The following is a 19,344-nucleotide window of genomic DNA, read 5'->3' as shown; positions in this document are numbered from 1 at the left end:
CAAGGAACCAGTACAACGAATCAGTATCAGACTTCCCACTCAACTCCATATCCCTGTACAACGAATCAGTATCAGACTCCCCACTCAACTCCATATCCCTGTACAACGAATCAGTATCAGACTCCCCACTCAACTACATATCCCTGTACAACGAATCATTATCAGACTACCCACTCAACTCCATATTCCTGTACAACGAATCAGTATCAGACTCCCCGCTCAGCTCCATATCCCTGTACAACGAATCAGTATCAGACTCCCCACTCAACTCCATATCCCTGTACAACGAATCAGTATCAGACTCCCCACTCAACTCCATATCCCTGTACAACGAATCAGTATCAGACTCCCAACTCAACTCCATATCCCTGTACAACGAATCAGTATCAGACTCCCAACTCAACTCCATATCCCTGTACAACGAATCATTATCAGACTACCCACTCAACTCCATATCCCTGTACAACGAATCAGTATCAGACTACCCACTCAACTCCATATCCCTGTACAACGAATCAGTATCAGACTCCCAACTCAACTCCATATCCCTGTACAACGAATCAGTATCAGACTCCCCACTCAACTCCATATCCCTGTACAACGAATCAGTATCAGACTCCCTACTCAACTCCAAGGAACCAGTACAACGAATCAGTATCAGACTCCCCACTCAACTCCATATCCCTATACAACGAATCATTATCAGACTACCCACTCAACTCCATATCCCTGTACAACGAATCAGTATCAGAGTCCCCACTCAACTCCAAGGAACCAGTACAACGAATCAGTATCAAGCTCCCAAACAGCTCCATATCCTTGAATATCCTACGAAAATCGTTTGATAAACATAACAGATCAAATTCCTTTTTTATATTGAGTAATGTGTTTGGGCTGGACGTAAGTTGAAAGTTGGTGATCAGATCTAAGAACCTATTTGGCTATCCTCACATCATCGCTCAGAGTGCAGGTCTGCTAAGATCAGGGTTGTGTGAGGGAGTACTAGTGGGTACCAGGTGAACCATAATCCCCCTTAAGAGGAAGTCATCGAGCGATACCCACAGGCCGAGAGATCTTAACTAACACGTGACCAAATATGTAGTTTCTTTATGGGTACAAAACACCAGTGTTGTACCAATTTATATTATGATTAATTTGTAGAAGAAACTGTGTGTCTAAAATAGCCAGATAATGTCAAACCGTTTTGAGTTCAAGCAGCGCTTTGAATTTGTGTTCGAGCTACCGTGAAGACAGTGATGTGAATGTTAATGTGACTGCATGTTCTACAGAGATACCTTGAAGACAGTGATGTGAATGTTAATGTGATTGCATGTTCTACAGAGATACCTGCGATCCCGGGCCTATAGCAACGCTAACCACGACGACCTGTGGGCGGCCCTTGAAGCGGTGAGTTCATTTATCTAAAGGAGACATGTGTGGCAATATCGTCGAGGGCGCCGCCATTCGCTGTGTAGAGATGCACGCCAGAAACCTATCATAGTTTCCAATGCCAGATCGCCTCGATTATGTTCGAGAGTCGTCAGCACCTTATCCGTGCTTGTGGGTGTCAGCAAAGTGGGAAACATTGCGTCGGCTTCTGCTCCCGCGTCAAGCTGATACGCCATTATATAACTGGAATAATGTTCAAAGCGACGTTATACCCGACTCATTTACTCACATACTCACTTATCTTAAAGAACACAATTAATCAATATCAGCAAAATCCTTCTTGAATTTATAACAAAAAATACTTTCTCATCAATGCCATAACAAATTCATTATCATAAACATATTTTTTGTCTCTAAACACAAAGTACAAAAGTATCTATGTATTTAATATTTAACAAGGGGATTGTACATGAATTAATTACCTGTACGTCTACAATCATTTCCAATGGACGACTGGGGTCATAGCTTTTCTCTTCACATTTTGATCACAAAAAATAATTGTTGAAAGAGTGCTTCTGTTTTCCAAATTTCGAATTATATCACATTTTTATGGGTGATAAAGATTTATATTTTAGCTTCGAAAACAGAACCACGCGGCTTCTAAATATTCCTGAGGTGACAGAAATCAAACACGTCATCGAGTCGGACCTCCGTGTGGTAGCGAGATGAAAGCATCTCACAGTATTTTAGTAATTACAGTAAACTACGGTTATAACGAACTCAAAGGGACTACTAATTTTAGTTTGTTATAACCGTAATTCGTTATAAGCATATATACAGCATAACTACAGCATATAGTCGGGACTAAAAAGTTAGTTCGTTATATCCGTTGGTTCGTTATAAGCGTGTTCGTTATAACCGTTATTTACTGTACCATTATTTTAATCCAATCGTGGAGCTATATTCTGTAAACAAAAGATGGTGAAAATAAAGCTGACGGTGTTTTATCAGCAAGCTAAAGAGGAAAGTAAGGACGTCCCTGTCGCCGACACGATGAAGACGTGGACGCTGCAGATGAACTACCCCGTGGTCAGCGTGTCCAGGGCGGGGAGCAGCCAGCTGCAGCTGAAGCAGGGTCGGTTCCTGCTGGACCCATCAGCAGCGGATCCTGGTACCTACCCGTCCCCCTTCCAGTACGTACATCATTAAATGTGCTCACAGAGTGAGTGAGTGAGTGAGTGAGTGAGTGAGTGAGTGAGTAAGATGTTGTTTTACTCCTCTGGGCACGTCTTTCTTCCAGTACGTTCATGAGTAAATGTGTTCACCGAGTGAATGAGCATGTTTTTTCGCCGCTATTACCAATATTCCAGCAATATGACACCAGAAATGGGCTTGTACCCTTGTACAGAATCGAACCCTGTTCTTTGACGTGACGAGTGAATGCTTTAACCACTAGGCTACCCACCACCCTGAGTGAGTGAGTGAGTATTAGTTTATTCTCTGGACACGCCCCGTTCCAGTACGTCTAAGACTAAATGTGTTCAGCGAGTGAGTGAGTATGGTTTTACGCCGCTTGTAACAATTTTACATCATAATCACGGCGCGGAATCCCAAGGACAATACAGTGGACTTAACACACTGTGATCCCTTCCCATACTGACAAGATTGTACGATTCCGACGACATATCACGATATATATACCAGGGGAAAAGTTAGCTTCAAGATTGCTGGTGCGGCGTAAAGCAATATTCACTCACTCACTACCCCAACACAGGTCACCAGGGGTTAATTTTGAAAAGTTGTTGCTTTGGTTGTAGGTAATGTCAGTGTGTATTGGTTGCAGGTAATGTCAGTGTGTATTGGTTGCAGTTAGTGTCAGTGTGTATTGGTTGTAGGTAATGTCAGTGTGTATTGGTTGCAGTAAGTGTCAGTGTGTATGGGTTGTAGGTAATGTCAGTGTGTATTGGTTGCAGTTAGTGTCAGTGTGTATGGGTTGTAGGTAATGTCAGTGTGTATTGGTTGCAGTTAGTGTCAGTGTGTATTGGTTGCAGGTAATGTCAGTGTGTATTGGTTGCAGTTAGTGTCAGTGTGTATTGGTTGCAGGTAATGTCAGTGTGTATTGGTTGCAGGTAATGTCAGTGTGTATTGGTTGCAGGTAATGTCAGTGTGTATTGGTTGCAGGTAGTGTCAGTGTGTATTGGTTGCAGGTAATGTCAGTGTGTATTGGTTGCAGTAAGTGTCAGTGTGTATGGGTTGTAGGTAATGTCAGTGTGTATTGGTTGCAGTTAGTGTCAGTGTGTATGGGTTGTAGGTAATGTCAGTGTGTATTGGTTGCAGTTAGTGTCAGTGTGTATTGGTTGCAGGTAATGTCAGTGTGTATTGGTTGCAGTTAGTGTCAGTGTGTATTGGTTGCAGGTAATGTCAGTGTGTATTGGTTGCAGTTAGTGTCAGTGTGTATTGGTTGCAGGTAATGTCAGTGTGTATTGGTTGCAGGTAGTGTCAGTGTGTATTGGTTGCAGGTAATGTCAGTGTGTATTGGTTGCAGGTAATGTCAGTGTGTATGGGTTGCAGGTAATGTCAATGTGTATTGGTTGCAGGTAATGTCAGTGTGTATTGGTTGCAGGTAATGTCAGTGTGTATTGGTTGCAGGTAATGTCAGTGTGTATTGGTTGCAGGTAATGTCAGTGTGTATTGGTTGCAGGTAATGTCAGTGTGTATTGGTTGCAGGTAACGTCAGTGTGTATTGGTTGCAGGTAATGTCAGTGTGTATTGGTTGCAGGTAATGTCAGTGTGTATTGGTTGCAGGTAGTGTCAGTGTGTATTGGTTGCAGGTAATGTCAGTGTGTATTGGTTGCAGGTAATGTCAGTGTGTATGGGTTGCAGGTAATGTCAGTGTGTATTGGTTGCAGGTAATGTCAGTGTGTATTGGTTGCAGGTAATGTCAGTGTGTATGGGTTGCAGGTAATGTCAGTGTGTATTGGTTGCAGGTAGTGTCAGTGTGTATGGGTTGTAGTTGGTGTCAGTGTGTATTGGTTGTAGTTAGTGTCAGTGTGTATGGGTTGTAGTTAGTGTCAGTGTGTATGGGTTGTAGTTAGTGTCAGTGTGTATGGGTTGTAGTTAGTGTCAGTGTGTATGGGTTGCAGGTAGTGTCAGTGTGTATGGGTTGCAGGTAATGTCAGTGTGTATTGGTTGCAGGTAATGTCAGTGTGTATTGGTTGCAGGTAGTGTCAGTGTGTATTGGTTGCAGGTAATGTCAGTGTGTATTGGTTGCAGGTAATGTCAGTGTGTATGGGTTGCAGGTAATATCAGTGTGTATGGGTTGCAGGTTGTGTCAGTGTGTATGGGTTGCAGGTAATGTCAGTGTGTATTGGTTGCAGGTAATGTCAGTGTGTATTGGTTGCAGGTAATGTCAGTGTGTATGGGTTGCAGGTTGTGTCAGTGTGTATTGGTTGCAGGTAGTGTCAGTGTGTATTGGTTGCAGGTAGTGTCAGTGTGTATTGGTTGCAGGTAATGTCAGTGTGTATTGGTTGCAGGTAATGTCAGTGTGTATTGGTTGCAGGTAGTGTCAGTGTGTATTGGTTGCAGGTAATGCCAGTGTGTATTGGTTGCAGGTAATGTCAGTGTGTATTGGTTGCAGGTTGTGTCAGTGTGTATTGGTTGCAGGTAATGCCAGTGTGTATTGGTTGCAGGTAATGTCAGTGTGTATTGGTTGCAGGTAGTGTCAGTGTGTATTGGTTGCAGGTAATGTCAGTGTGTATTGGTTGCAGGTAGTGTCAGTGTGTATACCCCATGTTGCTACTTTAAGGGTTGGTGTGCAATGTGTTTCAGATATTGGTTGCAGGTAGTGTCAGTGTGTATACCCCACGTTGCTACTTTACAGGGTTGGTGTGCAATGTGTTTCAGATATTGGTTGCAGGTAGTGTCAGTGTGTATGCCCCACGTTGCTACTTTACAGGGTTGGTGTGCAATGTGTTTCAGATATTGGTTGCAGGTAGTGTCAGTGTGTATGCCCCACGTTGCTACTTTACAGGGTTGGTGTGCAATGTGTTTCAGATATTGGTTGCAGGTAATGTCAGTGTGTATTGGTTGCAGGTTGTGTCAGTGTGTATACCCGACGTTGCTACTTTACAGGGTTGGTGTGCAATGTGTTTCAGATACAAGTGGAACGTCCCCTTCACGTTTACAACCAGCTCCCAGAAGAACTTCAATGTGACTGATGCGGACATTGTCTGGGTGATGCGAAATGCTGAGTCAGGTTGGCGCTGACACAATCCGTTTTTCTATGTTTGTTTGGTGTTCGCCGCACGCAGAACTATTCCAGCTAAACAACGGCGGCATGGGACTTATCGACCGTCGGCCAGATAAACCAGTGGTTGATATTATGAGCAATACCTTACCTCGTCAAAGCGGATATTTCATATTCTAGTAAATGCTCCTCATGGACCATATTGTAATTTTATAATCGCTAATAAACTTGAAACATATTTAATACACATTCCTCCCCACTTTTCCTTTAAATTGCTATTCTTTAGGAGAATCTTGTGACCGGCCGCCAGTAGGAACCGGAAGATGGGATAAAACTCTGTTGTAAGGACGTTTATGCAAGTTGTATGATAGTTTTGACAAAGTAAAATCACTTTTGTATTTTTCAGACGTGTATCCTACCAATGTAAACATACCGGATACAAGTGATGGCTCGAGTTGGATTCTGGGTAATGTGCAACATCACGGCTTTTACCGCGTCAACTACGACGTGGACAACTGGAACAATATCATCAAACAACTCAAGCGGGACCATAACGTGAGATCTTTGGTTTTATCATAACAATGTTAAGGCTTAATGACACGATACATCCAACGTATAAAAAGGTATCTGTTAGGGTCACGTACGCATACATGTCCCAGAAGGAAAGGTCGTGTACACAAACAAACATGGCGTCGCCCTTGTCTATCGGCGATCGGGTCAGAATTAGTAATCGAGGATCTGGATAATTTCTCGGATAATTGTTATGATTACGATATCATCAATCAGTTTCGGGAAGGGAAGCAGATGAGGCATTTTACAAACTTTGGCATCCTTAAAGTTGTAAACTGAGAAATTGGAAAACTGTGTAGCGAGGATAAGTTTCCATATCTGCTGCTTGGGAATTTAATTAAATGTTTCCCCTCTTCATGTTCTTTTGGAGACATCTGACTGTATTCCTAACGTTATGACAGGCCAGCCGGACTCTAAACAAGAGTGACGTCTGTTCCTAACGTTATGACAGGCCAGTCAGACTCTAAACAAGCGTGACGTCTATGTCTAAAGTTATGACAGGCCAGTCAGACTCTAAACAAGCGTGACGTCTATGTCTAACGTTATGACAGGCCAGTCAGACTCTAAACAAGCGTGACGTCTAATACACTGGATATGTTTCCCTTGATAACTTGATAAAGGGCAATTACTCAATCGATGTACCGATGGACTACCGCGAAAGGCCATCACTGACCAAATAGAAAATGTCCACTGCCTCATCACTGACCATGTGAATTAACATATTAATGTGCTCACATTCCAGGACAACTTGCTATGTTTAGGTGCTGATTGTGAGTGATGAAAAAATGTTTACAACAGAATATAAGGGTGACATTGTATGATAAAGAGTCTATTACAACTGTTTTGGGATGATAAATATCGCGTTTTAGGAATAAACGCTAAGTATTTATAATGTTTGTTCCTAATACAGGATACTTCCCCCAACACACAAGCGTGATAACCTCTGTATATTCGAAATATGTACACATGGACGGGAGACAGATTCATGTCTTGTAGCGCGCGTCACTGGAAGAGTTCATTAAGAGACTGCTGTTCTGTCTTGCTTTGAGTTATCATCATGAAGGGTTGGTCAGTATGCAATACCATTTATTAAGACGAAATATTCGATTAAAGAGATTGATTTGCCGAGGTAGCCGTTACATGAATATCATTATCAGCCTTCCAATGTCTCCACAGGCCATCATTCCAATCAACCGAGCTCAGATAATTAACGACGCAATCGACCTGGCAAGGTAAGAATGGCTTTCCTTGAACTGTCATGAACATGAGCGGGGTATCACTGGCGTCTAAAACGTGAAAGCATTGTTTTTTATATTGTTGTTTATCATTACCGTTCGTTTGTTTGTTTGTTGTTTAACGCTGCACTCAGCAATATCCCAGCTATATGACGGCGGTCTGTAAATAATCGAGTCTAGACCACACAATCCAGTGATTGACATCATGAGCATCGATCCACGCAATTGGAATACGATGTCATGCATCAACAAAGTCAGCGAGCCTGAAAACCCGTTCCTGTTAGTCGCCTTTTACGGCGTGCAGGGGTTGCTGAAGACCTATTCTACCACGAATCTTCACGGGTCATATCATTAGTAAATAGCAACAAAAATATATCTAGCAGCGATCAACATTGTTTAACTGCATGAGTAAATGATTTTGACGTGACGTGACGTGATGTGTAGCATATTTCCATAAATCAGGTTTATGCCCAATGGATCATCTACATAGTTTCGTATAAAAGCAATAATGTTCACGTGATTTTTCAATTCATATTTTTTTTATATAGAATGAGTGAGTGAGTATGGTTTTACGCCGTTTTTCGCAATAATCCGGCAATATCACGGCGGGGGACACCAGAACGGGGCTTCACACATTGTGCCCATGTCGGGAATCGAACCCGGGTCTTCGGCGTGACGAGCGAAAACTTTAACCACAAGGCCGCCCAACAGCCCTTTTTTTTTAAAGAAATGGCCTATATTAACAAACGATGTTTATTTGAACCCTTCCAGCACCTTTCGACTACGTAATGCCAACAAAGATGTCCTTTTAAGGTCCTGCCAATTATCATCTGTGACGAAATGTCAAATATGACAACTTATGTTTATAACGCCTTCCACAAGCAACCTCTATGTGACGCGTGACCTGTGCAAACACATACAAAATTAGTTGAATCCTTTCTGGGAAATAATGTCAAAAAAAAAAAAAAAAAAATCCTTTCTGGGTTTCCCCACCCCAATCAAGCTGAAAGATTGTTCAAGGGCGTTAACCCTAACTCTCCCCGTGCCCCCCACAGATCCGGGCTGCTGGACCAGCGTGTGGCCCTTGGGACACTGGAGTACCTCTCGGCGGAGGTGAGCTACTACCCCTGGACAGTAGCCCTTGCAAAGCTGGACTATATGGACGCCATGTTGAGGGACACAGAGGTTTATGGCGCGTTCCAGGTGCGTGTACAACAGGATTGTCACCGATCGGTCCGTGAATTTCGATTTTACGATTCGATACACGATGCGCCTACCCGCGTACCTATTCGTGGGTTAATTTCGATTTTATAATTCATGAGTAATATTTGTGAAGTTTTGCATAAACATGATAACTAATAGGGCATTATCACGCAAGGGTTGAGTGAGTGGGTTTTCCGCCGCTTTTAGCAACATTCCAGCAATATCACGGCGGGGGACACCAGAAATGGGCTTCGCACATTGTACCCATGTCGGGAATCGAACCCGGGTCTGCGTAGTGCGAGCAAAAAAATGTGTCATGTTATCTGAGAAGTTATGTATGGTTTGCTATTCTAAGTATCTTTGAGAAAAGAGAAGTCGTCCAGGGAAATAGACAGCGCCATTATTCAGTATTTGGTCATTGCGTGCATGGTGTGATGTTGAAATATACTGAACAACACACGTGTACAGAACAACACGTACAAAACAACATACGTATACATTGCATCACACATGTACGTACAGAACAACAAGTCTACAGAACAACACACGTCTGCAGAACAACACACGTGTACAGAACAACACACGTGTACACAGCATCACACGTGTACAGAACAACACACATCTACAAAACAACACACATGTACAGAACAACACGTACACAGAACAACATACGTCTACAGAACAACACACTTCTACAGAACAACACACGTCTGCAGAACAACACACGTCTACAGAACAACACACGTCTACAGAACAACACACATCTGCAGAACAACACACGTCTGCAGAACAACACACGTCTGCAGAACAACACACGTCTGCAGAACAACACACGTGTACAGAACAACACACGTGTACACAGCATCACACGTGTACAGAACAACACACGTGTACACAGCATCACACATCTACAAAACAACACACATTTACAAAACAACACACATGTACAGAACAACACGTACACAGAACAACATACGTCTACAGAACAACACACTTCTACAGAACAACACACATGTACAGATCAGCAAACATGTACAGAACACTACACGTGTACTAAACGATGCACGAACAGCAACTCACCCAACACGTGGAAGGACCAAACGTTGTTACTCAGCAGATGTCGATAAGGATACTGGCTCATAACACAGTTGTTGCTGACGTTTCTTGCTGTGACAGGGGTTCCTGAGAGCAAGCAGCACGGCGGCCTTCCAGCACTATGGGTTTGAGGACTCCGGCACAAACCACATACAATCGTATGTAAACTGTCCTCATACATGAATCATCACGACGTCAGAGTAATTCATAAACACACGCCCAGATATAGCAGGAGTCGTACAATGGACTCTGTGTGAGCAGAGATTACTTATACTTAATGGAATGGTTTTGTCGGTTTTATTTATAATTATTTTCAAAGTATTTATTCATAACAATAATGACAAACATCACATGCAGTCGTACACTTTATGAGACTAACTGAGAAACGAATCACAGGCACACACACGTAGTACCATCTCATCTATTCTATATACGACTTCTTAGCATTGTCGAGCGAGGTTTCCGGACCAGTCCGCGCACTGGGTATTGCTTTGGAGGTTTTGTGGTTATTGAAAGTAAGTTTTTTGTGTTATGCCAGGATTGCTCAGAGGGTGATTGTCAACGCAGCATGCTCGTCCTCGAACCCAGCGTGCCGACAACGTGCCACGGAAATATTTCAGGCATGGAAGGAAAATCCACACGCAAATCGGTACGTTCTCTGTTCCTGCTGCCGTGATTGTTGATGTACATGATCGTGATCGGAACTGCCATTACCTGCACTCCTTCCGTTACATGCAAGCTGCAGGTTGGATGGGTGGAAGGATGGGTGATGGATGCAGAGATATATAGATGGATAGGTGGGTGGATGGATGGATGATGGATGCATAGATATATAGATGGATGGATGGGTGGATGGATGAATGATGGATGCAGAGATGTATAGATGGATGGATGGGTGGATGGATGAATGATGGATGCAGAGATGTATAGATGGATGGGTGGATGGATGGGTGGATGATGGATGAAAAGATATATAGATGGATGGGTGGGTGGATGGATGGATGATGGATGCATAGATATATAGATGGATGGATGAGTGGATGGATGGATGATGGATGCATAGATATATAGATGATGGATGAGTGGATGGATGGATGATGGATGCATAGATATATAGATGGATGGATGGGTGGATGGATGGATGACGGATGCATAGATATATAGATGGATGGATGGGTGGATGGATGGATGATGGATGCATAGATATATAGATGATGGATGGGTGGATGGATGGATGATGGATGCATAGATATATAGATGGATGGATGGGTGGATGGATGGATGATGGATGCATAGATATATAGATGGATGGATGGGTGGATGGATGGATGATGGATGCATAGATATATAGATGGATGGATGGGTGGATGGATGGATGATGGATGCATAGATATATAGATGGATGGATGGGTGGATGGATGGATGATGGATGCATAGATATATAGATGGATGGATGGGTGGATGGATGGATGACGGATGCATAGATATATAGATGGATGGATGGGTGGATGGATGGATGATGGATGCATAGATATATAGATGATGGATGGGTGGATGGATGGATGATGGATGCATAGATATATAGATGGATGGATGGGTGGATGGATGGATGATGGATGCATAGATATATAGATGGATGGATGGGTGGATGGATGGATGATGGATGCATAGATATATAGATGGATGGATGGGTGGATGGATGGATGATGGATGCATAGATATATAGATGGATGGATGGGTGGATGGATGGATGATGGATGCATAGATATATAGATGATGGATGGGTGGATGGATGGATGATGGATGCATAGATATATAGATGGATGGATGGGTGGATGGATGGATGATGGATGCAGAGATATATAGATGGATGGATGGGTGGATGGATGGGCGGCAGGGCGGTTTAATGGATGTATAGATATATAGATGGATGATAGATAGACAGACAGACAGACAGACAGACAGATAGATAGATGATGCATAGATATATACATATATACTCTTCACACACAAAAAACGCAAATCCAGATGTTTGTGAGGTGGGAAATGAGTGTATACGAGGAACCGTACAAGGTATTGTGCCAAAATGTTGTATAGAGAACAATTGGTGATTGTTACATAGGAAACGTCCAAGGTGAAGGTCAGCTATCATCAATAACGCGTATGTCCCTCGTTGGAATCGATTGCCCATGGAAGAGACGAGTATGCGAATCACATCCTGGGGCATGGTAGCCCTCTCGGCCTGCAACGCAAAAGCCAACTGCTGAAACGTCTGGGGTTGTGGTTTACGACGGCGTAGCCGTCTTAAATTCATCCCACAGGTGCTCTATCAGGTTTAGGGATCTTTAGGGCAAGGGGAGAACATCAACGTTGTTGTTGTGTCGGCAGGCTCTTGTGATCCATGCTGCATGCGGGCGAGCGTTGTCCTGCTGGAATACACCGTTGCCGTTAGCTGCAATTGCGAGGATGTATGGAAGGAGAATTTCGTTGATGTATCGTTGAGCCGTAAGATTGCCCTGGGTATGGACCAAACCTGTCCTACCATGATGAGAGATAGTTGCCCACATCATAACGCTACCCACACCAAATCTGTTTACTTCCTGTACGCAGTTCTTCTCGAAGTCTGTAAAACTGTGCACTTCCATCCTTTCGGAGAAGAGAAATCTTCATTCGTCGCTTAACCAGAAATCTCTCCATCGCAGTTGAGGTCACACCCTGTGTTGACGACACCAATGCAGTCGTTGTCGCAATGTTGTCGACTCAATAAGACACGTCGAACAGGACGTCTTGCTCGTAGACCTGCTGCTCTTAAACGGTTTCGTACGGTCTGGTGGGAGATTCTGCGCGGGTATTTGGAATGCGGTTGAGGTGGCTGTGGTTATCCTTTCACATAGGTGGCGCATTCGGATGTAGCGATCTTGGGCGGGAGTGGTTACTCTTGGTCGTCCCGACTTTGGCCGATCACGTGTTGACCCATGCTGTTGTAACCGATCCCATAGCCGATGGTGCTGAGTGCTGCATTGAAAACCTGGCTACAGCTGATCGGGATTCCCCTGCCTGCAAGCGGCCTATGACGTTGGCGCTTTGCACTTCTGTTAATCTTTGCATGTTGTTAAACTGTCATTGTTCGATTGACCCAAATGCCAGGCAATAAAAATAAATTATTCATTTTGCACCTCTTGGTCCGCTAATTTTGCTCTTATGGCCAAACATACCCGTTTTGCGCTTCTCCTTTTTTTTGAAGAGTATAGATGGATGGATGGATTGGCTGATGGTTTGGTGGAAGGAAAGATAAACCTATTCCCAAGCGTTTGACTAAAGAGTTACATACAGCTCCTGCTAAACCGGTCAGATCTGTTTTCATCAATGTATCCCTTCCGTGGTACGTTGAAAGTACTGTCGTGACACAATGTATTCTAATTCCAGAATCAACCCCGACCTCCTGCAGACAATTCTCTGCACTGGCGTCTCTGACGGTAATGCTGATGACTGGAACGTCCTCTACGACAGATACCAGGCAGAGACGTCGCTGTCAGTCAAAGACGACATGTTGATGGCGTTGGCTTGTTCTAAGGAACCCTGGGTCATTGACACGTGAGTACTGGAAACTGGGCACATTCTTTTCATCCAGGTTTCATCCAGACCATTATATAACAGCTTTTGTTGTCAATTCAAAAGACCAGTGCGATAAGTATGCAAATAAGACCACCACCAAGTAGGAAGTACAGTAAACTTCGTTTAAAACGAACACGCTAATAACGAAGTAACGAATATACCGCACTGGGGTTTTTTTTAGTCGCGGAAATTTGCTGTTTTATATCCTGTATATATGCTTTTAATGAACTACGGTTATAACGAACCTAAATTAGCGGGCCCTTTGAGTTCGTTATAACCTTAATCAACTTACATTTATGCTTTATTCATAGACTGCTTTAACAATAAACTATTCGCGGGCGTTCCCACTAAGGGTGGACAGCCCTTGTGTTCAGGTGTGTGGGCGATGTGTGAACAACCATGGCTGCAACCCATTTAGCACTACAGTAAACTACGGTTACATATGCGTCAAACTCATATATACTGTCCATATACAGCAAATGGGCGGAACTAAACAATGTTCGTAATATCCGTCAGTTCTTTATAAACGTAGTCTACTGTATGTGATAAATGATAAATGTTTATACGCGGATCTCACTGCGAGACATTTCCAACTGAAACTGTGATTGTACAAGGCATTCTATGACAAGGAGGTTACTACCCTCACTCACATGTTTCTGTATCAAATAATAATACATTCTATGTATCGCCGGGGCGGTCGGGTAGCCTAGTGGTTAAAGCGTTCGCTCGTCACGCCGAAGACCCAGGTTCGAATCCCGACATGGGTACAATGTGTGAAGCCCATTTCTGGTGTCCCCCGCCGTGATAGTGCCGGAATATTGCTAAAAGCCGCATCGCTGCATATCGTTAATGTTGTTTCACGATATCACCTCTCAGATGATGGCTCGACACATTTTCACGTTTTTTTGTTTGTTTTGTTTGGCACCATTACTCTGATATCTTACCGATGTTAAAAATACAAACATTGAGCAAAAGAGTATTATTTAACAATATCCCAGCAACATCAACAGAGGAAAATATTAAACGTCAATGCCAGAGTTCAATCAGCGTCGAATATCCGACAAAATAGACTTCACTTGACCTAAAATTAAAAATAACGGTGAAACTTCTATGAATGGGTCATTGGAAATCAGTGATGACACCAGGTGTTCGCGAAGGGGGAAAGCAGGTCACGCCCAATCGGTAACACCTGTCACTCACACAATTGCCTAAAATTGTTTGAGGCCATCGACTATCAAAAAGAGGAATGTATTCTAAAACGAATCGATGATGGTAGTTTAGAACACCAAAAGGTTTTAAACGAGCCAAATCTTTCATACCAGTACTCGTTCCAAGCCGACGGTTATTAATTAAAACTTCTACGTTTCACAGGTATCTTAAAAGAACCATCACGGCAGGTGAGATCCCCAAGGCTGACACAACTCGAGTATTATATTTCTCTCCAAACCTCAACGGCAAAACGCAACCATTCGTCTGGAATTTTCTGAGGCAACATTACAATCTACTGAGAGACGAGTAAGTACTTTTGAATTTCTTGTAGTTGAACATGTGTTACACTAAAAGGGACGAATAAGTACTTTTGCATTTCTCGTCCCCGAGGTTTTATCCAACTTATGAACCGACCTAATCCACAAAAATGCCAGAAAAAATATGAAAACATTGATATACCTTAAAGTGAAAGGATTTCGTTCAAAGCGTGCGAGAAAAAAACAACACGTGCAGCATGGACTAGCTGGAGTCATGACATGATAAATTAAACAACTGCTCATCACCTGCCTCAGTAGCTGAGTGGGGAAACAGTGGACTACAAAACTAAACACGATATGTGAGGTTGCAGGTTGTAAAGAAATGGTGTCTTTTAACCATTCATGAAATAGAATTGTGTTCTTTTCAAAACCTAGGAATTACAATTGAAATGTAAAACCTCAAACCAGGTTTAGGAGTAACCCAGTTTTGGAACAACGCAGCCGTCATTCACTCACTGGATTATATTGTGGAACACTCCGTGTCTGTGTTGATAGAGTACCAATGTCTTGTGCATCAAACACTGTACATCACTGATATTCCTGTCAAAAGCACAGGATAATAGCCTGTATTCAGCTGATTTCATATCATGTCCCCCAGGGTTAAAAGGGACCTCAATGCTTGTTGTAAGAGGTGATACATTTGGAGAGAAGGCGATGATTTGTTTATTGCACGTCTTCTTAATCGACAGCGTTGGGCTTTGCTCATATTATCTGTCACTGCTTTATCTGGCCTAAATTCTATTTCCAGGAGGCTGAGACATACAATATACAGTGATGTTGTTGTATATATAGCCGAAAGTGACATACAATATACAGTGATGTTGTTGTATATATAGCCGAAAGTGACGTACAGTATACAGTGATGTTGTTGTGTATATAACCGGAAGTGACATACACTATACAGTGATGTTGCTGTGTATATAGCCGGAAGTCACGTACAGTATACAGTGATATTATTGTTTATATAGCCGGAAATGACATACAGTATACAGTGATATTATTGTTTATATCGCCGGAAGTGGCACACAGTATACTGTGATGTTATTGTTTATATAGCCGGAAGTGACATACAGTTTACAGTGATGTTATTGTATTTATAGCCGGAAATGACATACAGTTTACAGTGTTATTGTTGTGTATATAGCTAGAAGTGACATACAGTATACAGTGATATTATTGTTTATATAGCCGGAAGTGGCATACAGTATACAGTGATATTATTGTATATATAGCCGGAAGTGGCATACAGTATACAATGATGTTATTGTATATATAGCCGGAAGTGGCATACAGTAAACGGTGATGCTACTGTATATATAGCATCATTAAGTGACTTATGTCAGTACTGATATTCTTGACCCTCCGCCCATGTAATAATGTCCACCGCCATGATGGCCTGAATATTGCTTAAAACAGCATAAAACTATACTCACTCACTCTCTCACTCACTCACTCACTCACTCTTGCCCCTTCAGCTACAGCGCCAGTTTCTACTACTTCGCTAAGATGATCCTATCTGCAACAGGCACATTCAACACAGAGTTCCACCTCAAAGAGGTAAGATGTATCACATCCACTTACTGGCTGCAACAACGTTTGAAACAGTACCAACTTAATCTGATTGTGATATTGTTCTTGTTCTGACAGTTAGAGGCCTTCGTCAATTCCACTGCTGACCTTGGCATTGGCGTAACGGCCTTCTCGCAGGCGATAAGTCAGACTAAGGCCAACATAAAATGGATGAAGAAGAACTATCCCATCATCAAACAATGGCTGACGGACCTGGGTTACTACAGTATGTACATTGTCCATTAGCTACTACTTGAAGGTTTAATTACAGTAAACCTCGTTAGTACGGACTCCTTGATATACTTACAGTAGACCTCGTTTGTGCGGACTCTTTGATGGTGTAATGACAATAAACTCGTTTTTACGGATATCTTGATGTAATTACAGTAAACTTCGTTAGTACGGACACCTTGATATACTTACAGTAGACCTCGTTTATGCGGACTCTTTGATGGTGTACAATGTGTGAAGCCCATTTCTGGTGTCCCCCGCCGTGATATTGCTGGAATATTGCTAAAAGCGGCGTAAAACCATACTCACTCACTCACTCACTTTGATGGTGTAATGACAATAAACTCGTTTTACGCACATCTTGATGTAATTACAGTAAACTTCGTTAGTACGGACACCTTGAAGGCGTAATTACATACACCTCGTTAGTACGGACTCCTCGAAGATCTAATTACAGTAAACCTCGCTAGTATGGACTCCTCCATGGTGTTATTACAGTACACCTCGTTAGTACGGACACCCTGAAGTGATTACAGTACACCTCGTTAGTACGGACACCTTGATGTGATTACAGTACACCTCGTTAGTACGGACACCTTGATGTGATTACAGTACATCTCGTTAGTACGAACACATTGATGTGATTACAGTACACCTCGTTAGTACGAACACCTTGATGTGATTACAGTACACCTCGTTAGTACGGACACCTTGATGTGATTACAGTACACCTCGTTAGTACGGACACCTTGATGTGATTACAGTACATCTCGTTAGTACGAACACCTTGATGTGATTACAGTACACCTCGTTAGTACGGACACCTTGAAGTGATTACAGTACACCTCGTTAGTACGGACACCTTGATTTGATTACAGTACATCTCGTTAGTTCGGACTCCTTGAAGGTGTAATAACGGTAAACCTCGTCAGTATGGGCACCTTTGTTTTTCAGGACGATTATTGTTGGTAACGTCCACACCTTATTAAAAAGATATGACTACTTACCAATGATTCTGTAATCCGGACACACTCACTGGAAATTCTACGTCCTGGTAAATGGGGAATCTCTGTGTGATCCTCAATGGATCCGAATAGATGAATATGAAACAATGAAACAGAAACGAAACTAAAAAATGTCTTCAACAAATTTCTCAAATGATTAACGTAGTCTAATACGTCTGATTTATCGTAAGGAGCTGATGAACTTTGTGACATGGGGGCGTTAATGCATTAGAAAAACACACGATTGTGTAGTCTTTATTCCTGGTCAAAGTGCCAGTACAGTACTACTGGTGAAGTACAGTCCAGAGCAATCCCCAGGTTTCCCGTTATGTTTAACAGACTAATCTAGTGTGGAATAACGTTAACGGTGTATATTTCCATTCTGCAATCACTTTTGAATATTCTCGATATTGATTTACTTAATCAGAAGATTCGAATCAAAACCTTTTCTGATTGGCACAGTTGATTTGAATCAAGGAACCGGTTCCAATTTCAAAATAACAAGGTTACATTTACAACGTTAATTCTACATTAAAGGATATGAGTATTTCCCAAATGACAAATATGTACCTTGCTCTTTGTGTTCAACAGAGGACCACAATCAAAAGGAACAACGTACAACCTCTGAAGACATATTCCTCCCTACAAACGTCAAGCCCCTCTCTTACGACCTTGAAATGAAACCCAACATGTACGAGGGGGACCCGGCCAGCTTCACATTTGAAGGTTCTGTCACGATACACATCAAATGTCTTCAACCAACAAGCTATGTTACTCTTCACATCAACAAGCTCAACATCACTTCCGGTTCAATCGAATTCGGACCGGATGCTGCGGGTGTACCTGCAGTCCGATACGTGTCACACGAGCAAAACAAAGATAACCAGTTCTTGACGATCCACGTGAATGAGGAACTCAAGAAAGACGAACTGTATCAGCTGAAGATGAACTTCACTGGGCCACTACGAGATGATCTTGCCGGGTTCTATCTCAGCGCTTACAAAAACGGAAACACCTCGGTGTAAGTGACGTCATATAGCCTTGGACACAATTACTTATTTATACCTACGTCGAGTTAGTCTGAACACCCTGATATTAAGTTTGGAAAACAATTTATATCACCTCCCTTTCAGAATGTTGAGCCAAGTCGTTAAAGCTTTCGCTCGTCACGCTGAAGACCCGGGTTCGATTCCCGACATGGGTACAATTTGTGAAGCCAATTTCTGGTGTCACACAGCCATGATATTGTTGGAATATTGCTAAAAGCCGCCTAAAACCATACTCACTGTTGAGGTCTGATTGGTTCAAATGATCTTGATAAAATAATACAAATTTATTTTTGAAGAAAAAACTCCCTTTTACCCCGCCACGAAGTATTTCTGAGCGGCGACAATAAATATCTTGTACACCACAAGGAAGCAAAAAGCTGAACGTTGTTACTGAGTTTCAGTGGTACATTCATGTAATTTCAACAGCTATTTTGCCATTTACGACAAATGGAATCTGCTTCGGCAGAAAATCTAGGCTGGTTATTCTCTTGCATTGTTATGTTAACGAGTCAATAAAAGTTAACCTCCGCTTAATCGAACATCTGTTTTCTATGAATTTTCAATTGGTCTTAATTATCTAACAACGGCGATTTAAACATGTCGGCCAGATCA

At 42.4% G+C, this 19,344-nt stretch overlaps 1 protein-coding gene across 1 annotated transcript in view; it reads left to right on the top strand.

Annotated features, from left to right (window-relative positions):
- LOC139460811 (uncharacterized) overlaps window positions 1-19,344 on the top strand; it is a 65,246-nt gene that overhangs the window by 21,115 nt on the left and 24,787 nt on the right. The window contains exons 10-22 of the mRNA XM_071242285.1: window positions 1,342-1,407; window positions 2,401-2,582; window positions 5,544-5,644; window positions 6,042-6,190; window positions 7,382-7,437; window positions 8,496-8,643; window positions 9,820-9,896; window positions 10,277-10,387; window positions 13,165-13,332; window positions 14,725-14,868; window positions 16,355-16,436; window positions 16,527-16,674; window positions 18,275-18,704. Of these exons, the coding sequence (XP_071098386.1) occupies window positions 1,342-1,407; window positions 2,401-2,582; window positions 5,544-5,644; window positions 6,042-6,190; window positions 7,382-7,437; window positions 8,496-8,643; window positions 9,820-9,896; window positions 10,277-10,387; window positions 13,165-13,332; window positions 14,725-14,868; window positions 16,355-16,436; window positions 16,527-16,674; window positions 18,275-18,704 (1,862 nt within the window). The remainder of the gene's footprint in view (window positions 1-1,341; window positions 1,408-2,400; window positions 2,583-5,543; window positions 5,645-6,041; window positions 6,191-7,381; window positions 7,438-8,495; window positions 8,644-9,819; window positions 9,897-10,276; window positions 10,388-13,164; window positions 13,333-14,724; window positions 14,869-16,354; window positions 16,437-16,526; window positions 16,675-18,274; window positions 18,705-19,344) is intronic.

Source organism: Haliotis cracherodii, unplaced genomic scaffold (genome assembly GCF_022045235.1).
Source record: "Haliotis cracherodii isolate W230 unplaced genomic scaffold, xgHalCrac1.p SCAF_14, whole genome shotgun sequence".
NCBI classification, from domain to species: domain Eukaryota; kingdom Metazoa; phylum Mollusca; class Gastropoda; order Lepetellida; family Haliotidae; genus Haliotis; species Haliotis cracherodii.
Note: the sequence above shows the minus strand (reverse complement) of the source record. Positions and strands in the feature narration are given on the sequence as shown.